Below are 25,160 nucleotides of genomic sequence, written 5' to 3'. Positions count from 1 at the left end.
CTCTCTCTCTCTTTTTAATGATTAAAATTTCCTGGGTCATTCTCAGATTCTACCTTTAACAGACATAGAAACATTAGCTAAAACACCAATTTGCTTCATATTTAGAAACAGGAATAGAAGGAAGCTGGATTTATTAAATTGCTAACCCCAGTCCAGATTTCTGGTCTTTCTTAACACATGGCACAAAATTTCAACTCTTTGAAAATAATGTTAAAATTTGAAGGAGAGCGTTTTGACTTAAAACACAGTAAGGCCAAAATAGGATGCTAGACCATAAAGACTAGGTGCACAATCTTTCTTTTGACTGTAAAACTATAAGTATTTGCTTCCCCAAAGAGAGTCAAAACACACTCTTCAAAGAAAAAAAAAATTAGAAAAAGTCCAAGTATTCTAGTGTTAGGAAAAAAACGGACTCATGTGAGTTGCAATCCATATGAGACTATTGCCATTTAAAACAGAGAATCCTGGGAGGTGAAAGGATTTGCTCTTTGGAGGATTCATCAGTTACAGTCTGCATTCAGGTGTGTGACCTGCATTTGAGAACACCTGTGGGATGTGGTGCTGAAAGAACAGTTCCTACAGAGACTCTTTCACCTACACCCTGTAGACAGGGAAGAGAGAACTGGGAATCCTCTACAAGTTAGGAAGTGTAGGCAACACAGCAGTTTCAATAGAGATGGTCTCAGAGACACCAGAGAGCATTGCTTCCGAGAATGTGCCCTGGGTATTTCCACTTGCAGTAGAAATACCTGGCAGATGCATCTTATGCAGATTTTTAAGTGTCTATTGTCAAACTGCCCTCTAAAAATACTGTACTTTATTAACATTTCCCAAAGTGACAAGAACCTATCATTCTTCACATACACCAACCTGAACTTGCTATGAATCAAGGGTTGGTGAACTTTTGCTGTAAAGGGCCAGACAGCAAATATTTTCAGGTTTGTGGACTACAAAAGTCCCTGTTGCAATTATTCAACTCTGCTTTTGGCATGCGAGAGCAGCGATGGGCAATATGTAAACAAATGAATATGACTCTCTTCCAATAAAACTTTATTTATGGACATTGAAAATTGTAAACAAATGAATATGACTCTCTTCCAATAAAACTTTATTTATGGACATTGAAAATTGAGTCATAAAATTTTCACATGTCATAAAATATTTTCTGATTTTTTTTCAATTATTTAAAAATATTTTTAAAAAATCCAGCTGGTATGTCACAGGAAAAAAGATATTTGACTAGATTTGGCCCATAGGCTGTAATTTGCTGATCATTGAGATGCCACTAAGTCTGCTCTAGTAATTACAGAAATTTCTTTAATGTTCACAACATGTATAAAAGGTTTAACTCCTGAATGTTCTTCTATGTACTTTCATCATCTCCTTTAAAAATTATATAAGAAGAAGAAACTTTTATTGCAACTCAGCGTAAAGTGTCCTGTAAATGAATCTCCTGCAGAGGAGTTGGGAGACTTGGCCATGTGTGCATAAATTACGTTCTCAAGTTGCCAACTTTAGACTACTTCTGAGCCTTGACATGAAAACTTTTGAGGCCACCTAGAATTGAATGGGCTGCCGAGGCCGTAGTAGGAGCAGTCGATGAAGGCTGCATAGCTGGGAGAATCATCTTATTGTAACCATGTGAAGCAAGAGTCTGCCACTGTTCTGGTCCACAACACTGGGCTTCTCTGGCTTAAATATTGGGTGGGGGGCATGTTTTGTCTAACTAATAAGGCATCAAGGTTTTGCCTAAGAACTTATCCCTAAATTTTATATAATTTTTCATATTATATTCATTTGTTGCAACTATTATTATTTGATCCTTACAGCCATCTTACTAAATCCTTAGAGCAACTTTGCAAAATAGATTATCTGTCTGTTTGGTTTATTGTCCCATTGTGCAAATTGTTAAGATTCAGAGACCTACAGTGGCCTGTCTGAAAGGCCTCTGCTAGTATCTGGTGCTGCCTAAACCAGAATCCTGATGCCCTAATGCTCTTTTCACTATTCCACTAAGACTTTCAAAAGAATTCCACTCAACAGAAGACAAAACATCTTAGTAACTCAATATATATTTTATTGCAGATTACCAGGCCCTGTCTCATTGTTTTGTGCATTCATATTGATACTCTCAATATTATATAGTAAAAATCTCCTATTAAAATATGATTTTTAATCATGATCAAATCTGTATCACCTTACTCAAATACTATAAATATAGATATATTGATACTTGGTAAATCCTTAAGAACTAAGTGCTAAGCAGTGGAAGAAGTTGTTTAGACAGATAAGAAATGGCCAGACTGGCCTACTTTTCAACAACTTTCCCAATGGAATAAGAGCATCAGTATGGAATCCTCACCTATTAAAGATCCTGGTATATGTCTCTTATGACAAGCAGAATTCTATGATAGCCCCCAATAGTCCCACTACCCTGGTTATATATCCTTTCTCCTACTTTTTAAGCAAATATTAACCTAGGTGCTGAAGTGAAAGGATTTTGCAGATGTAATTTAGGCTCTTAATTGATTTTAAATTAGGGAGCGTATCATGGCGGGCCTTACCGAATCAGGTGAGACTTGAAGTCAAAGACTAAAGCAACAGAGTATCTTACGCTGAGCTTGAAGTAGCCAATAGACATGTTATGAACTGTCTATGAAGGGTGTCACATGGCAAGGACATGAAGGTGACCTTTAGGAGCTGGGAGTGGTCCCTGGCTGACAATCAACAAGAAAATGTCTCAAAGTTTGGCCACTGCAAAGAACTGAATTCTGCCGCCAACCAATGAGCTTGGAAGAGGACCCCAAGACTGAAGTGAGATTTCAGCCTGATTTGACACCGTAAGATCAGCTTAGTGAGACCTGAACAGAGGACCTAGCTAACCTGTACTCAAATTCCTGACCTATGGAAACTGTGAGATAATATATGTGTTGTTTTAAGCTGCGAAATTTGTGATAATTTGTTATATATCAATGGCAAACTAATATACTCTCATAGAGAATTAAACCTTCTCTTCAGGTTCCTGTATTATTTAATCTTGTATTTCACATCCTAGCCCAACCCACAGTAAGAAAGAAATCTGTTCATCTTATCAGTCACAGCTCTGAGCTTTCTGAAAGCTTTACTGTCAAATGACAGGTTTTCCAACCATTGTTCTCCACCTGCAACCCTGGACAAAAAGTGATCAACTCTCTTGTCTACAGCCATGCCACCCTGAACATGCCCGATCTGGTTTGATCTTGGAAGCTAAGCAGGGTTGGGCCTGGTTAGTACTTGGATGGGAGACTACCTAGGAATACCAAGTGCTGTAGGCATTAAAAAAAAAAAAAAAGTGATCAACTCTCATCCTAAACATAATGCAGACTCAGGAACTTCCCATTGTGAAAATTTGCCTTCCAGTTCTAAATCTTTCACCAAACACTTCTTGCACTACACATTGAGATTTAGCAAACTCACTTAGCAAGGGATGAGAAATCTATATCCTGATAGCTAAAGGTGATAGCATCAAGAGAATTGATGTCTATGAAAGCACTGAAGTCTTCAGGAATAGAATGGAGGTCCTAAAAGTGATTTCGATAGCAATATCAATTCAGGAGAAATTTGAGCAGAGGGCAGATGCAGAAGTGATTTTTACATCTGAAATCAAACCCAAGCACTTATGACTATAGATAAGGTTAGTATTGCAAAGCAGGTATGACCCAGGATATACTTATTTTCCTAATCAAAAAGTTTTTCCCCTCTCTCTCACTCAGGATCCTCCATTTTCAAGCCCTGTCCAGCCTTCCTGACCTTATCAATTATTACCCTACAAACAGCCTGCTCTCCAGCCAAGCAGGATTGTTCACTGTTCTCTACTGTTTCTCACTCTGCTGAGAATGACTTGACCCAGCTTCCCCCTTAAGACTTGTGGTTTGCTTTTCAGAAGTCCTTTACTAATCTGTATTTCTCTTGTCCTTTGTAATACTTATTACAGTCTGAGGTGCATTGCATTTGAATTTTGTCTTACCTCCTGTATTATGAACTCCTACAACACCTCGAATGTTCCCTGGCACAAAATAAGTACTCATAAATATGTAATTAATTGAATTGATTAAACAGACTGTTTATTATGTTATTCCAGAGTTCTCTTCCCTTAGCTCAGCGAGAATGTACTTGGCTCACATATTGTCTCTCCTGCATTTGATTTATTTTAGGATAATAAACAGAACTGGTCTTTGGATACAAAAAGAAAAAAGGATGAATAAGGCTAATTAAAAAATTCAGTTTTTTTTTTTAACAAGAACAAATTTCAAAGTGGTTTCTTAAACATTGCTCGATGTCTTCAAAGTAACAAAAAAAAAAAAAAGAAAGAAAAATAAGCAAATTTGATTTCCATGTCATCAGGTATACAGAATTTTGGGAAGAATACTTAAAGATTTATAGAAATAGTTATATTTCTAATAAAATAAGATCAGCCTTTCCTATGGGAAGGTTTTATTTATGTCTTATCCTGAACGAATTAAAGATTTCTCAGTATCCAGTATAAAAAGCACTGGTAATAATCTAAATAGTGAAATTAATCCTCATTGTATGATTTAAGATTATATTTTAATTAGTGATTATTGAATTTTTAAATAAGTTATGGCTTGCCAGCCAATGTCAAAAATTATATTCATAACAATGAATAATCCAGCTAACAATATTACATCCTTGTTATGTTATAAGGGTAATTCTCAAGGTCTCATCCATCAGACTTAACACAACGTTATAGATGTGTTGTAAATCCCATCCAAGTCTTAAGTCGCTCAGATTGTTAGTTTGATAATTAATTTTTAGTTAAAATTAAGCTATAAAAATAAATTATTATATTAAAAGTAAAATATTTCACCAGATAATTACTATAATTTTTGCATAGTATTTAACTTCAGATTTTCTTTTGATAACACTCTTAACTTAAGTATTCGATAAATGTAAGGTTTTGAGAATTTTAGATTAGTCCATCTCGATATTCTTTAGTTATTCCTAGAACTGATCAGTCAATCTTACAGCAAAAGAGTACAATATATATATTTTTGCAGATATAAATTTTATAGCCAAAAAATCCTTTCTGCTACAACTAATGATTTTATAGTATGTTATTTGAACATATAGTCATATGGATTATTTTTTGTTAAGAAATAAACATTTTAGCAAGTTAACATTATACTTTAAATGTTATAATTCCTACTGGCCAGCCAATGTTAAGAATTATTAAAAGTTGTTAGATATCATATAGTCAAAACTGAGTAAATTTTAATATGAGCTCTACTTTAAAATACCAATCATTAAAAACATTTACCTATATCTTGTTATTTTTAGTGAACTTTTATATAATAAATTTCACATATACATCTGACTATACTTTTGGTCTAGGATACCTTTAGGAAACAAATGTTTTAGGATCGGAATAGAAGTTAATCTGCCTTGGTTTTCCAGAATAGATTTTCACTTTGGTCATGCCTAAGGCTGACTAGTAATCATTAGCTACATACTACATGCAGTTCTAGAAACAAAAATTCCAGATAGCATTAATCCAGCATATGTTTGTTGTTTACCTTTTGGGTCACAGAAATTGCAGTGAGCCTCTGAAGAAAATAACATTTGTGGAGAAAAATTATGACAGTATGCAGCATCCTACTTTTCTTTCCCAACAACACAGCTTTCTATTCCCATTTTGTTGATGAGGGAGCAGAAAGGGAGTTTATGCAGTTCCCTTGAATTCACTCAGCCAGTGGTGCACCCACAGTTGTAGTCCAGATTGTCTCGCTCCAAATCCATGACTTTCCCAAATATATCGTACTCCACATAAATACCCTGATATATCTTAATAAGAAGTGGAAATTGGGGCTATATGATTAAACTAATTGTCTACATACATATTTTTTCCTCCATGTTTCCAATATAAATCACTATAAAAGCTTGAAACATTGAACAAATCCCATTTCCTATCCATTTGTCTTAATTATGAAAGATCTGGAGGAAAAAGGCAAGTGAGGCAGCTGCCTAAACAACAAGTTATTTATTAACAGAAAAATGAAATCAGACAAAAATACTGGGATAAGAAGTCATTCCCAATGCCCTTATGTGTTCTGAATCTATACATCACTACAAATTCTCAATGAAAAAATTATTCATTATTTTTTCTTTTTTTCCCTTCCATATCTCTTAGTATCTGTCATTCACACTCTTTCCTGTTAGCTGTTCGTGTTGGAGCCAGGATATGTCCTAGTCTTGTGGAGCCAGCAAATTTCTGTCTGGAATGAAAGGGGCTTCTCTTCTCAGATCGTCACTTTATTTGATTACCTTTCTTTGAGCATTACATGGCTTATGCTCAAGGGAATATCAAAACCAAAGTTATCTTTTTAAATGTTAAATGTAAGTTTGACGTCTAGGTTTCTTGAGCCACTTAAGCTATAATAACAACAAAAATATCCCCAATAACAACAAAATGGTTAGATTTCGAGCTTGTTTCTAACAGAGTTTGTATCAGCTGATTCAGGAACCTAGAGCTCTGAAGACACACACTTTCTCTGAGAGTTTGAGTGGAGCATTTTCTGCCCTGATATAAGAGTTATGATCACCTTTATTTTAGTGGGAGAAACCTTAATGTTATTACTGCAAGCCTTAGCTTTCCAGGAGTGAGGGGCATCCCTATATCAAACATATCATGGTTATTCTTAGAAGCAAATAATTAAACTAGGACAGTAATTTATTTGGTAAGGGGAAAAGAGTTTAAAAATCCCAATTAAAGAATCAGATTCCAACAGATAGTGGTCCCTAGGAGAAAGAAACATTAATAGAGGTTAGTGGTTCTTTTTCAGAGGGAGCAAAAGAGAGCAGAATAGGTAACGGCACTCGAACTATAGTGTGCTTTATTGCTTAAAAATGTATGATATAAAGTATGATAAAAAGTTAACATTTATAAATTTTAGAGTGTGAGTACGCGGGAGTTTGTTAAATGACCCTCTACTTTTCTATAGTTTTGACATTTTCATTGAAAAGCAAGGAAGGAAGGGAGGGAGAAATAAATAGGGATTAATTACTGTTATTTTTCTTTTTGGATGGCAAAAAGCAAGAGAATTGTTTATATTTTAAATAACTAAACTGTGAGTGTTATAACAATAATGTAAAACCAATGAGGTTTTTTTTTTTTTTTTTTTTTTTTTTGTAAGTGGACAAAAAAAAAAACAGGAAAAGTAACTGGGACAATAACAAGTACATTTTTTAAAACCTTGGAAACATGTTGTGAACCATTGTAGCTGGCAAGGGATTGGGCAGGTTATGGGGTTTTTTTGTTGTTATTTGCTTTTTATTGTTGTTTCTGTTAATCCTATAACTCGATTGATTGGTCCTTACTTAGAGATTTTCATTTAGGAGATTAAATTGCACCTGTGAACCTGCAGCAAGGAAACTAGAGCATTAGAGCATTTGAAGCGAATATCTATTTTATCATATTGGTCAGCATTTAACATTTGTCTCCTTCCCACTTAAGGCAAAAGAAAATTCTTTGATTGACATTGGCTTCCGAACATTTGAGAATAATATCAAACAGAGACACCCAGTATATGAAACTGAGAAGAAAACCCCAACTCCCTACTAGGAAGGTGATTATGTCATATCTTATTAACTAATCCTTTGGTGGAAAAGATTTGCCTGGAGGACATTTATAAGCCCTCATTTCATGCCTTCATCATAGTGACCATTTTCTCACTCAGCTAACTGCTGAGGTGCTTTGCATGAGGTGACAACTTGACTCTGACGAGGGGTTTGACTTCCTTTTATTTTTATTTTTCATTTTAGATAATAGATCTTCATAATAGAGACAGGAGCTAACAGCTTGGTTTAGTAATTCTCCATCAGCAATTTTCGACATGCTCAATAAATGTATTTTTACCTAAAATAACATCCTGGACACACATTTAAAAGTGACATTTTTTATGATTATAAAAGTAAGTCACAGGAATTATAAAAATTTTGGAAAATATAAAAATACATGAAAGAAGAAACTAAAAGTTACTCAAAATCTTATAACTCATTTCCTACTAATATTTTTATATATATTCTTACAAGTTTTACTTATATGTCTATATTATAAAATAGCAGGGATTTATCTCTACATGCACAATTGGGATTATTAAAAATATTTCATAATTTGATTTTAGCATTGTGCATATATTTGAAAAACAACCTTCTTTTAGGTTTCTAATGAACATTTTAGTCACCAAGTTATGAGCTGAAATTCAGTAGTGGCCTGTCAGGAAAATTCTTAGGGTTCGGTGAAGGTATATGGAAAATAGCAGTTATTTTTTAACGTATATACAAAATATTATTATAGTGTCAATTTCTCTGTAAAACCCTGCAAAACTAAAGTTACAGGACATGGTCAAGCTCATTATTACAAACTGTGTGATATTTACGATACACCTAAATATACTCTGAGGACTAATATGGAAGACTAATATTTACTGACCACTTACTTTTTATTAGGCAGAGAGCTGACTATTTTGCAAAGATTACATCATAGATGACATCTGTAGGGTAAAAATGAGGTTTCTAATCTCTGTACCCATAAAGTAGGAAAGAGGTAAAATAAGTTCAGATTCTGCAATTCAAGGAAGAAAAAGAGGGTGCGTTTTGATCAAAAATATTTAAATTCACTGTTGAGTCAAGGTAAACTGCATAACTCCTCTATTTTCTCCTTGGAGGCACAGCCTTAGTGACTATTCACATTTTATCTTCTGTTGGGGAGATTTTTGCCTTATAAGAATGCAGTGCCTTATAAGAATTCATTTTACGTAAAAGATATTCTTTGGGCTGCCATATCAGGATTGCTTCGTGCATGCCACTGCTTACTGTCTAGCAGTCTCTGCCATCCGCTGATCTATAGGTAATAGAAGATGCCTCTGGAACACATTTCCCTAAAGTTATGATCGGATATGCTTTGGACTCACATCACAAGTCATCTCAATGCAAAGTGGCAAATCATTTACTGCAGAGTTACAGGAAATGTAAATTTGATCTGGTGTGTGAAAAGTTGAAAGCTCTAGTTATAGAAATAGCTTGCTGTTCGCACATTTGTTTGGATGGCCCCTTTCCTGGGAAGTCTGACTTAAGGTGACCATAAACATAATGCTGCTCTTACGTTAGTGACTGTCATAAGTAATGTATCCTCTGCCTTACTGGGGAGAGACAAGACAGAATTGCCATGTGTTCATGAGGCTGATGACTTTATTAGAAGGACGTTGATAGGATAGTCCTTTCTGTCTTGATTAAAGGTAATCTTTGCCCAAGAACAGCTGGGCCACTTAGAATTATTTCATTTGTTAACGCCTTACTTCTAGTCTTCCTGTGTATTATCTCTTCGGATCCTTACAAGAGAAGTCTATTGTGGGATGGTTTTTAAGAGCACAGCCTCTGGTACTAGCTAGTAGAGGGTTTAAATTCCAGCTGGAAGTGCTAGCTGTGATACTTTGGGCAAGGAGCTTAACTTGTCTAGGCCATGTTTTTTCCACTGGTAAAATGAGAATGACGATCACACCAAATTTATAGAACTGATATGAAAATTAAGGCAATGCATATGAAATTCTTAGCACATCAACGTCTTACTCGAGGAATGAAATGCTTAATAATCTTTTTAGGTGGATGAGGCAAATATGAAGCAGACAGACATCAAGAAGTTAAGTAAGACATTTGGCCTAAGGCCACATAGTTGCAGAACTGAAGTCAGATCAGCTATTCCCATTTAGGTCTTCTTTAAAAGGCCGCTTTGCTTTCTTAATTAAATGCATATGTGCATACATAGCTGTTGACTTTGAATATGTTTCATCAACAAATGTAATTATTGAGCATATACATTGCAACAGACATCGTGGTGAGGCAATGTAGCTAAAACAATGGGGCTGCTCTATGCCCATGCGCCCACACACGCATGAGCACATACACGCATGCATCTACATTCAGAATGTGCCTCTCTCCAAGGAAAGCTTAGACCTTTTGTACATATATTTTACTTTCAGTTATGAGTCTGTCATTTACTTGGGCATTTACTCAAAGCCTCAGCTTCCTCGCTAGTAAAATAATAATAGTAATAATTGTACCTGAATTGTAGTGTTAGTAAGATTAATCAAGAGATTATATGAAAAGTCCTCAGCACTGAGCCTGGCACAGAATAAATTCCTAATAAATGTTAGTTAATATTCTTATTGTCCTTGCTGACAGTGCTGGTGCCAGTGGTGTTTATAGAGAGTTAGAAGTCGAAGACTTAAGTCTTTCCTGACCAGTCAACATAAATGTTGGCTGTCTTATTTTCTGTGTAGCTCATGTGACTATCTGACCTGATCTTTCTTATTTACTGTCTGTTTTGCCCCACTGGAATTGTGATCCACAAAGGAAGGAAGCTAGGACAGTGTTGGACACATAGAAAGTGTCCCTGTAAAAGCCTGTAAATAAATGAGCAGAGAAGAGGTTAACAACAATGGGAAAGAAGGTAGAAATAACCTATCTGAGCAGGAGTGGGGGAAATGGCCTATATTACTGATTTTTCACATGAAATTCTGGGTCCATCACTAGTCAGCATTTATCTAAAAGGAGCAGCTGTTCACAGGAAGTCAGTTTAAGAAATCACGAAGAATTTGGATAGTGACAGGCAGTTTAGCAAGTGCCTTTCTCCTCACTGGAATTAAGTGTAACTTGTGTCAACACACTTGTCTTTGATCCAAGTTCAGGTTCACTTCCATCTCCCAAACCTTCAAGGCAGTCACAGACCTGCCAGCAAGATCCCATTTTCCAATATCCAGTTTACCCTCCAAAACTGGACTTCAGAGTTCCAGGTCATTGAATTCAGTGCAGATGCTTTCCACGATTGTGTCTGTGTGCACAAAGAAGACTGCCATATGCTTATGAGCATTAAATGAGTCAATATATGTGAAACAATTACAGTAGTGATTGGCACATAGCAACAGCTCCATAAATGTTCCCCGGTGTTGTTATTGTCACCATCGTTATCCATTTATTCAAAAAGGATTTATGGACTGCCTATTATGTGCCTGTAGATATTCTAGGCTCAGGATAGTCAAAGATAAACTAAACAGATCAGATCTCTGTCTTTGTGGAGCTTATAATGTGGCTGTTCAAAAAATAAAGTTTAGTACATTGAGCATAATGGCGAATGACTGACTACTTTTGTGTGCGGCTGTAAACTATACTCTCAGGGAGGACAAGCCCCCATCTGCCCTGTTTAACACCATTGCCCTAGTATCTCATGAAGAGAGTAGAAGGCACTCAATTCATGTTGGATAAATAAATAAATAAATAAATAAATAAATAGTGACTTTCCGAGGGAAGGGGGCCCGATTTAACGTGAGCGTTGCAGGTTCCAGGATTAGGCCGTGTGTGCAGATGCCATGCAAACCCTGCAGTTTGTGGACCCTGCTTATGTAGCAACGTCTGGGTTAGAGTGTATGTGGGTGGACGTAGCGGGGAGGATGAGGTTGTGAGAGCTTGCATATACATGAATAAAATACTTTTTTCTTTTTTTAAACATAGAAGGCGAAGTCTTTGGCTGTGCATTTTTAGGTAAATCCCAGCTTATGTGTGAGCCCAGGTGTAGGGTTCTGACTGAGGTAAATCTGAGCTTGAGTCAGCGTATGAGGTATTAGGCTGGGTTTTGTGGTCTGAGACGGTATTAGGAGTATTTTGCAGGGAAAAATCTAGAGATGTATGCATATCTGTGATCTGTAATGTCATTGTCTGTGAGGCAAATTATGGGTGGGTAAACAAAATCTAGGGTGCTACATATGAGGTAAGAATGGCGTAAGTGTAGCTTTGTCTGTGAGTCAATTAGAGGCTTTTGTGATTGTCATCGAAGTAAGAGGGTCTCTCTTTCCTTCGACCAATTCAGGAGTTCTTTATTTGAGGGTGCAGGTTTGTGAGGCAGATTCTAGAACTGGGAGCAATTGTGAGACAGTTTTAAGATTAGGATAAAACCAGCCTGGGATTATGGGTAAGCAAAGTCTAGGATTGTAAATCTGATGAATCCGAATGTGTGTGTGTGTGTGTGTGTGTGTGTGTGTGTGTGTGTCTATAAATCAGGATTTGGCTTTGAAATTAACACCCCTGAGCCAACTAGGTTTACATGCATAAGACAGGCAGAAAGACGAGTTGGTGAGCCAAACTCGAGAGTTGGTGTGGGTAAAGCAGGGTTTGCATGCATGTGTGAGGCAAGTTCTTGAGTGTGAATCTGGGACTTGTTGGGCGAAGTGCGTGAGTGCGCGCGCGCATCAAGTTGAGATTTCTGCTTCTGATGGACAACAAGGACGTGTAAGCCCGTGAGGCCACGTTAGGGTCAGGGTGCACGAGGAGGGGCGGCCAGGCGAGTGGTCCCGCGAGTGGAGCGCGCCCTGCTCCGGCCCCTGCGCCGCGCTGGCTGGCTGGCTGGGGACTGGCAGGAACCGGAGCAGCACTGCCGCCTCTGGCGCGAAGGCTCAGGCGCCTCCTCCCGCCCCAGTCACTGTGGCTCGGCGCACGCTGCCGGCGGCTGCCCTTTCTGCCTGAGGGAAAGAAAACCCGCGGGCCTCTGTCGCTCTCTAACCATGGCCTCGGGCAGGAGAGGCTGGGACAGCTCCCACGAAGATGATCTGCCCGTGTACCTGGCTAGGCCAGGCACCACAGACCAGGTCCCGCGGCAGAAGTACGGAGGCATGTTCTGCAACGTGGAGGGAGCTTTCGAAAGCAAGACGCTGGATTTCGATGCCCTGAGCGTGGGGCAGCGGGGCGCAAAGACTCCCCGGAGCAGCCAGGGCAGCGGCCGCGCCTCGGGGAGCCGACCCGGGCTCGAGGACTCCCCGCGCAGGGGCCAAGGCCGGGAGGAAAGCAGGGAGCCCGCGCCCGTGTCGCCTGCACCCGCTGGGGTAGAGATCCGGAGCGCCACTGGCAAGGAGGTTTTGCAGAACCTCGGCCCCAAGGACAAGGTAGGGGGGCCTGGGTCCCTTATCCGCTTGCCGTTGTTCCCCGCTCAGCCGGGGGCGCCATGTCCCAGGCACAACTTTCTTTTGCTCACTTTGCACGGGGATGGGGGGACTAGGAGGAGGTAAAGGGCATCCTCTGCTGGGCGCACAGTGACCCCCCCCAGCCCTGACCAGGATTCACGCGTGTCCCCGATTGCAGCATCTTTGTATGCACGGGTCCCCCGCCTCCCTGTCGCACCCTCGGGCCGTTGGTTCTAGGTGGGTGTGTCAGCCTGACCAGCCCAGGAAGGCTTAGCGATTTCCAGCCTTTCTCTCGTCTGAGTAACCGGACACATTGTCTTGGTCCCCTCTCTGGCCCTCGATGAAATCTCCACTCAGTGAACAGGGCAAAGGGCAAACTGGTGCTGGGAAAATGGGGTCATCTCCATAGTGCCCAGATAAAAGTACAGGATGGGCGGTCTCCCCTCTCACTCTTCAAGCATCAGCTCTGTTCCCTGAAACTTTCGGGTGTGGAGCCGCTAGACTAAAATGCAGGAATCCCCATGCCCGGCTTCTGCCCTAGATCAACATTTCACATCTGTGTTTGTAAGGTGTGTATTTGTGTACCTAGCTCGGCAGAAGATTGGGTACCACAGAGATCCAGCTGGCTCTGGAAGAATACCCTTGTATTTTGAAAATAGGTGACAGTATTAGGGGTGCACTGAAGCAGCATAAGCTTTAAGTTCCCTGCTGCTCTTACACGCGCCAAAGCCAATTTCTTGTCTTTGTATTTCTGAGAAACTCATGTCACACTGAATAGCCGGAGGTATAGCATTGAAATCCAGCTTGCCCTGAATTATTTATTTTATAGAAAATCAAAATCTTAGTTCAGAAAATTCAGGGCCTGGGCAGGGCTGGAGTATTCAAAGTTCGAACTGACGCTTTTGAGTTGGGGACAATAGTAATCAGATACGTCACCCTTGTCTAAATAATGGCTGCGGAATCCAGCTGCATATATTATTCTGCACTAATACTGTTATGAATAATAACTTGAAATGGAAATGTCTGCCTCAGAGCAATTAGAGTTAATGCTTACCCAAGTTTTAGATGTTTTTCCATTAAAATGCTAAGAGCCAGGGAAAGGAAAGCACATCTCTCTCAACTGTTTGATTTTTGGAAATATAAAAAATTAAACAAACCTTTAACTATTGATACTACCAGGAAAAAGCAAGTCCTGTTTAAAAGTGCCATTAAGAAACAGTGTCAGTGTCCCTTGGAATCACTTACTTTGTGTTTTTCACATGTTTAGAATATAGGATTCCTTTAGGCCCTGCTCAAATACCCTTTTATTAAAAACTTTAGACCTTTTGGAAAGGGTTTGACTGATTTCTAAACTGAAGAATGGCCTTGTAGGATGGTTATTACCTCCTTCAGGCTTAAGTGCAAACTTTCACTTGTCAGAGGAGCCTGAGTTGATCAGTGTTGAAATGTTCCTTTCCTGACTCTAAGGGGTGGAAGAAGGGATGGAAAAGGTCAGTAACAATTGCTGTGAGTCAGTGCTATTCCTCTTGCTGGAACACCCCTGATGTAAGCCAGATAATATGCCGCTGGGTTTGCAAGATTAAAAATGGTAACTAGAGAGAGGAAAAATGTTCCTCCTTTAAACCCAGCAATTCTCTCGTTTTCTTTCCTTTTGTAAACCCTATACTTTTGGCTCCTAATTGAAAAATAATAATACAACCTAAGCATCAGCAGGATTTCTAGAGCTACATGGTTATTTGTACGTTCGGGCTTGCTGTCAGCTCATTCAGGACATGTTATTATCTCTAATTTGGTTGAATCACAGTTAGAAGAGACACCATAGGTTATCTCTTTCTGAACTTCATCATTATTTCCTTGAGGATAGAGGTTGTGTATTTGGATTTATCTTTGTGGCTAAAATACCTGGCACATTAGAGGTGCTCCATAAATACTTAATACATTAAGCCGCCCCTTAATTTAACCATTTATTTTGCTATATAGATGCAAAATAATCATCTGGTTTCACTGCCATTTTCAGGGACCTCTCTATCCCATGAAGCAACTTTTGGGCAACTTTTCTTTTAAAAAGTCATATTAAGCCTAAATCTGCCCACTTGTAATTTCTACAAACTATCGTTAGTTCTGACTTCTTGAAATATATGAATAACTATGTTTCCTTTTTCTGAAATATTTTAATGATTTTAAGCATGTGGACTCGTGTATCTGTTAGAAAAGGTTGGGTAATGCCACAGTAACAAGCAATCCCCAAATGTCAATGCCTTAATCAAACAATAACAATTCATTTCTTGCTCCTGCTACTTAGCCAGCATGAATGAGCCGGGCAGCTCTGTTCATCACTGCCCTTCAGAGACCTAGACTGATGGAGGTTCCATGACCACACAGTCATGGTGGGAAAAGCATGTGGCAAATTGTGCACAATCTCTTCAGCCCCCACACTGAAGTCGTGAATATGACTTATGCTCACATTTCATTGGCCAGAGCAAATCATCAGTCCATGTCCAACTTCAAAAGATTTGGGAGAGTGCAATCTTACCACGATCTTGTTAGAGAGGGATTAGAAATATATATTTAGAAAATTGCTTCAGTATCTCTCCCAGATCTGGGGATGGACTACTGGGGTAAAACCTGGCCCAACTCTTAAAAATTATGAGACTATAACCATGTATCTTGGACTACTTTCCACATAATAAGTACTCAATACGTATTAATTGGTATTACTCTTTGATTTTTACTGCTCTATATGTGTTCCTAACTTCTTCATCTTTTCCTTGTATGATCATTTTCATCATTTTGATTTCCTTTTTAGGGTTTACTTTATTTTGTAAATATTCTTTCGAAAATACAATGCCCAGAACCGAACACAGTGCTCCAGATGGGATATGGCCATGGCAAAGTGAATTAGGCTAGTTAACTTCCTTGATTTATATACACCATATGCTTCTATAGTACAAGATTACACCTGATAATTCAGTGTCCATGTCCTACTATTGTCTCCATAGTAAATTCCTATCATTCAGGCCTTCAGAAACTTTTCCACATAAGCTCTCCATTCTATGCTGGTACAACTGAACTTAGAACCAAAAGGAGAGAGGGAACACTAACTGTAGAATTTTATTTTTCTTCCCACTATAATATTCATCACCATCTGAGTTCATCTTTCTATTATACCATGATAATTTTGATACAGCATCAATTCTGTGATATAGCATCCCTACCCCAAGTTTTGGACCATCTGCAGATTTGATAGTGAGTCCTTCTCTATAAGTACTTTCTATGTACCTAGCATAAATACATATCCCTCTCCCTTTTATTTTCTCTTAAAGAAAATGATTTTATAGATAAAGGAATCAAAAATCAGGGACTCTAAGTGGTTAGCCCCAGATCACATAGATCATAAGTGGTGAGCCAGAATTCAAACTGATTTTTTCTAATTCCAGAATCCATCCTCTTCCCAGACTGAGAGGCTGCTTTATTTAAATTTAATGAGCCTGACCATTGTGTCTGCACCTGACATGTTACTATAATGTAGAGCAAGGACATCTTTCCACACGTCTCTAGAAACCTTCCTTCATCTTGCCACCAGCCCAAATATTCATGATGCTTGGAAAGCATTTACTCAGCCTTTAAGTACAATAACTGCAAAATCCTTGTTCTTCCAAGTTGATTGCAAAATTATCAAAAAAGGTTTTTAAAAAATGTCTTGGTAAACTCAAAATATGCTTTGTATCTAGCATATCTACTCATTAGTCACACCATTAGAAAATGAGTTTAGTTAATTAATCAATAAATTATGAAAGAATTAAATAATAAAAGTGTTTGATAGAATAAAAAAATAAAAATATTTCTGAGTTATACTACGAATGCCAAATTCCACGTTTGAGATATGATGGGGTATTTATATTGTGGTTCTGGACCTATCTGTAAACACCTTGTTAAATTTTATAGTTTGATTTTTCTCATGATAGGTGTTCATATTGCCAAAATCCTCCATGGTTGGCTCACATACTTTTTGTTAATAATTTTTGACAGTAGGAGCATTAAAAACAATTCTAAGTGAAAAGTAAATATTCTCCATCATTTCTCGAGATGGTTCCCAGAATCTAGCAGTGAAATTACTAAAGGGAGGAGAATTATGTTATATGGTCAGCCAAGAGCAAATGATACTGCAGAGACTCTCATCCAGCGAAAACATAGTAATGACATATGATTACAAGGGTCTATCGATAACTCCCTCTCAGGAGCTGTGGGTCATTTCTAGTTCCCTGCTTCCCACGTGGGCCACTTTTGTGTAAGATGTTTCCTTTATGAAGTCAGCAGGGGTTCTAGGTGTTGAAGGAGAGCATTCAAAACCAATAAGATGTGTCTCTTCGCTTTTTCACTATTTTTCATTTGCTCTTTTGGTCCTGGGCGAAAAGTTTTCAAAATGATTCAGAGACACTGAAGTTCTCCTCCTTAGCCCGCATAAGGAAAGATGGCTGAAAATAGAATCCTAGGTTTATAAAGCCCTCTGGAGTCATCCGAATCCAAACCCTGCAGTGTAAATTAATTTTACCAGGCTCCTCTGACAAGTGAAAGTTTGCATTTAGACTAGGAAAAAAAAAAGGTGCTTGCTTACCTGGCCCTTAGGCCACACTTGAATCTGGAAGTGTACTCACTTCTCCAAACTTGGAAATGTTTGAAACCTTTCAGAACTTTTGTTTAGTTTGACACTGGGCATTTGAGGAACATAAAAAATGTGTCTTCCAAGTAATGCTTCGATTGGCAGAGTTCCCTCAAAGTAATGGTCCCTGGAGTTAGGATTTTGCTGACGGCTCTTGTAAGTAATGTTTAAGACAGCTAGAGACTGCCTGTGTTGCTTTTCTGTCAGTGATTTCTATTGCTGATTCTCCTTATGATTTATTTCCACTGGGCATTATCCCTTCAACTAATATTTCTGTGAGAGAGTGGATAACGCTTACTAGGAATAGGAAATCTGGCTGAGGAGAATGCAATCTGTGACTGGAAGCTTAGCCTTCCATTTTTGAGAGGAGGCAAAAATTCCATTTAGGTGTATGAACGCTTTTTAAATATTAAACTTCTAGGAAAATGTAATATTAAAATTTATCTGTACTCTTAACGTGGACTCATATGACATTCACAAAACAGTTCTACTCCGCCAAAAGAATGAGATGAGGCAGAAAAGAAAACTAAACCCCAAATAACATAAGGCATTAGCAGTCTCAGCTAATGGAGACCCAGCCTTTAACCAGCTATCGCACTTGGGCACGTTACCTCTTTTCTCTCTGAGTTTTAGTTTCTCTTTTTCTAAAGTTAGGGGACGAGACCAAATGGTCACTTTGGTAATAGTCTATAAGCTTTTTTGATTGTGCATCTCTATGCAAAAATTTTCGAGCATGTTCTCTATGCATGTATATGTACCCACTTGTGCATTGAAATAAATTATGTACAAATAATGGACTAATATCTTGTGACCTTGATACAATACGAATAAAGGTAAAACTAGGAAGGAAGAGATATTATCAGAAATACAAACAGAAATCCTGATATTTTTCCTTGTACCTCAGTAGCTCATCTTCACTACCTAGTTGGCTGAATGCTTGTATGACCAAAGCCATAAGTCAGTGTTTCTAATATTAGAGTCACTAATGAGTTCATTGTCATTTCCAGTTCTTCAAAGATATATGTTCTTTTATGGACTAGTATCTAAGAGAAAAATTCAAAACTATTGAAGGCCGCAATGAGGCTACAGACTCGGTGCTGGTTAGCGGTCAGTGTACTAGGTTATCCAATTTGTGGGCATAGAGTTTTTCATAATATTCCTCTATTATTCTTATAATATCCATGGGATCTGTAGCAATGTCTCCTCTTTTATTTCTGTTGTTAGTAATTTGTGTCTTCTCTCCTTTTTTCTTAGTTATCCTGACTGTAAGCTTATTGATTATTGACCTTTTCAAAGAACCAACTCCTGGTTTTGTTAATCTTCTTTATTGATTTCTTGTTTTCAGTTTCATTGATTTATGTTCTAAATTCTATTCTGTCTTTTCTTCTGCTTACTTTGGACTTAATTTGTCTTCTTTTTCTAGTTTCCTAAGATGAAAGCTTACACTATTGACTTTAGGCCTTTTTTTCCCTAATATATGCATTTTATGTTATAAATTTCCCTCTAAGCACTGTATTTTTACTTTTATTTAGCTCAAAATATTTTAAGTTAATTTTGCTGTTATACATCTCACTTATAAGCATACATATATATGTATACACATGCATAACTGAATATGCTGCTGCTATTATTTTGGATTAATTTATGTTAGATCAGTTAAGAAAAATGAAAGATTTTATTTTATTTTGTCTTCACTTATTCTTTCTTCAGTACTCTTCCTTTTTTTAATGTAGATCCAAGTTTCTGACCTATGTCATTTTCTTTCTCTCTGAAGAACTTTTAACATTTCTGGTAAGACAGATCTACAAATTCGTAGCCAACAAATTTCCTCATTTTTGTTTGTCTAAGAAAGTCTTTATTTCTCCTTCATTTTCGAAGGATATTTCCCAAGGTCAGAATTTTAGGCTGGTTTTTCTTTCAACACATTATATATTTCACTCTATTTTCTTCTTGCATGGGTGGTTTCTGAGAAGTTAGATGTAATTCTTATCCTTGCTTCTCTTTAGGTAAGGTGTTTTTTCCTCTGGCTTCTCAGAAGGTTTTTTATCTCAGATTTTCTGAAATTTGAATATGATGTGCCTAGATATAGTTGTTTTCATTTTGTTTTGTTTTGTTTTGATATCCTCTGAGCTTCTTTGATCTGTGGTTTGGTGTTTGACATTAATTTAGTGTTTGATGTAATTTTCTTCACCTTTTGGTATTCCCATTATGCATGTTACACTTTTTGTGGTTGTCCCATAGTTCTTGGGTATTTTGTTATGTTTTATTTAGTCTTTTTTTCTTTTTGCTCAGTTTTGGAAGTTTCTATTATTATATCCTCAAATTCAGAGATTCTTTCCTCCGTCCTGTCTAGCTTAGTAAAGAGCCCATCAAAGGCATTCTTCATACAGTGTTTTTTATTTCTAGCATTTTTTGATTCTTTAGAATTGCCATCTCTTTGCTTACATTATCTATCTGTTCTTACATGTTATCTACTTTTTCATTGAAGCATATTAATTATAATTTTTCTAAATACTTGGTCTAATAATTCCAACATTCCTGCCATATCCCACTCTGGTTCTGATGTCTGTTCAGTATCTTCAGACCATGTTTTTTGCCTTTTGGTATGCCTTGTGCTTTTTTATTAAAAGGTGGATACAACCAGTGGATGAAATGAACTCCAATACATACAACGTTAGTAATATAGTAGTAAGGCGTGGAGGGATGGGAGCATTCTATAGTCTTATGATTAGGACTTAGTCTCCCGGTTAACTCATGCCTGTGGACTGTGGACTTCACCATGCTTCTCAGTGCCTGCCCCCCTTAGGTGGGACAGGATGGCGGGAGGGGGCTGGAATTGTGCATTTCCCTTCTCTCACATGGAAGGTCAGAGGTGGCTGATATGGATTTCCCCCTTCCCCCTCAGGTAGGTTAGGCTCTGAGAAAATAGTTTCTCCCAAAGATGGGCTTTGTTAAGGAGAACAGAATGGTCTGGTGTATTTTGAAATGGTTCCTTTTCCCCTCCCCCTGCCAGAAGCAGGAGGAGATTTTTCTCTACTATTCACCGTGAGGACCTAGTAGAGCTCTTGGAGGTGATGGTCATAACTGTGAGGGCCCTCCAACAGTTGGGTCCCCCTGGAGTTTTTAACTCTTAGAATTGTTCACACTGAACCTCCAACAATTTGTCATCTACAGGTCAGGTTTTCCTGCCCTGGTTAGTTCCCATGAAAGTGTTTGCTTGTGGGTTTCTGCTCAGGTAAGTGATTCTCTGTATCTACCTGTCTGTCTCCCCAATTTTGGGGGCAGTGGCTTTCCCTGTGACTTCACCTTTCTGCTGGATCTAAGAAGAGTTATCGACTTGTCAGTTTGCTCAGCTTTTCACTTATTGTTAAGATGGAGCTCTTTACATGCTGTACTGGAAACCCTAAACTATATTTTTAAACTTAAGTTGTTAGGGCATCTTTTCAGAGCATCAGAGATTTTCTAAAGCATTATTTACAATGGCTTTATAGTACTCCATTGTGAGATAGTACATATTTAATTACTAATTACTTTTAAATTGGATATTTAAGTTCTTTTTCAATTTTGATTTCACTTTTCTTTTGCTGTTGTAAATAAGGAGACAATTGACCATCTTCTAGATAAATCTTTGTACATATTCATTTCACTACTCTTGGACAATGGAAAATTCCTAGAGATGTCCGCATGTGGTATGGTCATTATATGCTACAGGAACACTGAGCATGGGATGGTCACTTTCTGCATGACACCTCACAGGCAGGACTCTAAGTGTATAAAGCCTGGGAAGCCTTTTGTGTAAATTCTGTAAGAAAGAAGGGCACAGCCTGGACAACATTGCTTAACAGCAGATGAGATTAAAGGTCACAAGAGCCAGGTAAGTGGGGACAAAGTAAAAGATGTGGGATGAAGAAGATTTTAAATCTTAGCTGGAGTTAAAACATAGAAAGTTAAAGTTGTAAAAGGAGATCAACCAAAGGAACAGAATTTTTCTCTACCAAAGTCATTCTAACCTTCATCTCTTGGCATTTTACTTTTCCTTGGGTTTGGAGGCACAAATATGATGTCCAAGTTATGTCCAAATGAAAAGTTCCATTTATGGGTAACTAATTTATGCAAGACACTGTCTCTAATTCTCATGATAACTCTACAAAATAGGTATTGATATCAACATAGTCTGGAGGAGAAACTTAACCTCAGAGAAGTTACCTGACGTCGTATAATCATATAATTAGAAATAGACAAAGTCAGGATTTAAGTGCTAGGACTGTCGGATTGCTTTTGACATACAACTTTTCTGTTCTCCTTTTATGTGGTAGCAGTTAAGCATCGATGCCAAATGGGGTCCAGCACCTAGAGCTGACTTGGCGAAAAGGATTATCCAAAATAAAATGCCTGCTAACTGGTGGGACTTTCTGGAGAGTGAGAGGATGTGGCTCACAAAATTGAAATAGCAAAGCAGAATTTGGTCTAGTCCAAAAGGTGAACACAGTAGCTAAATCAGAAAACATGGGAAGATATGAGGCCCTAGAAAGCATCTAGGAGATAGAGAAAGGGAAGGAAGAAGCGGAGAGGGAGTAGGACAGTTTCATGAGAAGCCCTAAGTGCCTAATGATAATTTTTATTGGGTGCTATGGCTCACTGGGAGGTCGGCCTGATTTAAAGGCACCTCCCAAGGGCAGACAGTATTTGAAGGATGGTGGCAGAGTTCGGGCTCAAATCCAGTCTACAGGGCCTTGCAAGTCCACACGCTGCCCATTCTGGACAGTCTCTGTCAAGCACAGAACTACTTGGTTTGTTGTTAAGCCGCTAGACTATGTCCAATGAGAAAAGATTCAATGCTTCGGTTGATTTGGTAGGGAGGGGCTGTTTTCCTCTAATATTCCCACATCCTATCACTTAGAAATAAATAAAAACAACGAAATGGAAAGTTGTGTGATAAATGGATACATAGTGAGAAGGGAAAAAAAAATACAGTTGATGAATGATGATATCTCACACAGTTGATAGCGAGGGAAAACCTTTCCAGAGATATAGTTTTCTCCTACACACCACCAAGGGAGAGTCAGGAAGCCAGCCAGTGGTACTCTTACGTGATTTTTTAGTGAGATTACAGGGTCAGGGAGTTTCAAATGGGTGTGGAGGATTTGAAATGAAGCCAGCACCTGGCAATGCATGCTGTCAGCTAAGAATTTGAAAATAAAGGCTGAGATGTCCCTTCATTGTCTACAACAGGAGTCTGTAAACTTTTTCTGTAAAGGTCCAGATAGTAAATATTTTAGACTTTGCAGGTTATCAAGTGTCTGTTTTACTACTAAACTCTGTATAGCAAGAGCCTCTATATAGACAATATGTAAATGAACGGGGTAGCTATGTGCCAATTCAACTTTATTTACAGAGTCAGGTGGTGGGCTGGATTTGGCCTAAGGACAATAGTTTGTCAACTCCTGGTCTTGAATACAAGAAAAGGGACATGCGCGCATATGTATTAGAGTGGCAGAATGAACCCTAGCAACTTTCAGTGTGAAAAACTTCAAACATTTGAAGGAGATTTGGTAACTAAACAAGACAATCTAAAAGGCTCAACAAGAAACACTCATTTCCCTCTTTTGGGATGTCTGAGATTGGAGGAGGAAATTAAAAATACATATCTGACAATGAAGGGGAGAACAGTGCAGGACATTTTAGGAATGCAAATCTGTGAAGTGGCAACACGGCTTTGTAAAGAACAGAGACAGAAGAAAGGAGAAGTTTTAAGAGGCTCACTTGGAAATGACAGAAATAAAGGAAGTCCAAGTGATGAGGAAGAAGGAAGTCAAAGTTAGAATACGGCTTTGCTGGAGTGCTAGGAAGTGGAGAAGTGTGAAGGCAGCAAACAGCTTGGAACTGCAAAGAGGAGAGGTAAATGTGGGAAAGAAGTCCTCTCAGAATGTTGGCAGATGGTGACATAAGGGAACGGGGAGAATGCTAGCCTCACTCACCCTTAAGACATGGCAACAGATTAAAACTATGGAGCTTTGGGAGCTGAAATAATGGCTTGTCCAATAAAAGTGTGATTAGGGATTTTGAGAGAAAGGGTGGGTGTACTTGGGAAGGTGTTTATTACTTTTTGGAAGAGGTACGGTCACCACGAGCATTCTGTCGTGGAGCTCAGGAATTCGGCAAGGGCTGCCTCCACTTGAGGTTCTGCGGGGAGACTCAATGGCTGTGCATTCACTCTTCCATTCGTTTTTTATTCTGTCCACTCATGAGTCCACCAGATATTTACTGAGAGTCTGCCATGAGCCTCTTCAGGGCCACCACCAATCAGAGATCTATTAGGTACTTGAAGAGGTGGTGACAGCTTCAAAATGAGTGCTCAGGAGAAGGACACTGGGTCTCTGTCAGGCCAGAGGAGAGAGAGGGCAGGAAGTAGATATTCATGAAAAGAATTCTTCATCAACAGGCAGATGCATCCAGCTAGACTGTGGAATCTCAGAGCTAGAAGCAATTTCAAAGATTATTTTGTCCCCTTCGCTTTATAAATACGAAAACTGAAACCTTGAGAGGGGAATAAGTATGAAAAATAATAATTGTGGAGTGCTTCTTATATATCAGGCAGTATTTTATTTTGTTGTTTTTTTTACTGTGGTAAAAAATATATAACATAAGATTTACATTTTTAACCATTTTAAAGTACAAGTCAGTGGTATTAAGTACATTTACAGTGTTGTACAGTCATCATTATCTTGTTCTAGAACTTTTCCATCACCTCAAAAGGAAGCACTAATTCCTCATTACTTGCTCCACCGCTGTTCTGCTTTGGCTATAGATTGGCCTGTTCTGGACATTCCATATAAATGGAATTACACAGTATGTGCCCCCGCCCCCTTTTTTGGTCTGACTTATTTTATTTAGTACAATGTTTCAAGGTTCATCATATTGTAGCGTGCATCAGTACTTTATTCCTTTTTTTGTGTAGCTGGATATTATTCCCGTGCATGGCTATACCATCGCTTATCCACTCACCAGCCAGTGGACAGTTGGCTTTCCGTTTTTTGTCTGCTGTGAATAGTGTTGCGCCAAGGCACTTTTTAGAGCACTTAAAATTTATTTAATCTGTTCACAAAAACCCTTGGAGGGAGGAACTATAATTACACCGATTTTACAAATGAGAGAAGAGAGATTAGGTCACTCGTCTAAGTTATGCCGTTAGTAGAAGGGGGTTGGGGGTGGGTGGGCAGAGCTAAGAACCAAATTGTCTATTCCCCAGCCCAGCACGCTGTCCACGCTCCTCACTCACTCAGCTCTGTAAGGGTACTCACCACTCACTCCTGACTGCTCTTCCTCAGTGTCCACCATAGTCACATGTGCTCAGTATATTTGGTGTAAATTAGTTGACTTAAACCCCTCTGCTGAATAATCTATAGGAAACAAAAGGAAGGACTAGAGGTGATAAGCAGTCACTCTATGTATTGTAATAGTAAATATATAAGATAACTAACTGATCCAGTAACAGG

The 25,160-nt window shown here is 38.4% G+C and overlaps 1 protein-coding gene and 1 pseudogene across 1 annotated transcript in view; both read left to right on the top strand.

Annotated features, from left to right (window-relative positions):
* Positions 1-3,195: 3,195 nt before the first annotated feature.
* On the top strand, positions 3,196-3,314 carry LOC111744390 (annotated as a pseudogene).
* A 9,141-nt stretch (positions 3,315-12,455) lies between these two features.
* DPYSL3 (dihydropyrimidinase like 3) overlaps positions 12,456-25,160 on the top strand; it is a 113,470-nt gene continuing 100,765 nt past the window's right edge. Inside the window, exon 1 of the mRNA XM_011367489.2 lies at positions 12,456-12,986. Within this exon, the coding sequence (XP_011365791.1) occupies positions 12,609-12,986 (378 nt within the window). The 5' untranslated portion in view covers positions 12,456-12,608. The remainder of the gene's footprint in view (positions 12,987-25,160) is intronic.

This window comes from Pteropus vampyrus, unplaced genomic scaffold (assembly GCF_000151845.1).
Source record: "Pteropus vampyrus isolate Shadow unplaced genomic scaffold, Pvam_2.0 Scaffold134, whole genome shotgun sequence".
NCBI lineage: Eukaryota > Metazoa > Chordata > Mammalia > Chiroptera > Pteropodidae > Pteropus > Pteropus vampyrus.
Note: the sequence above shows the minus strand (reverse complement) of the source record. Positions and strands in the feature narration are given on the sequence as shown.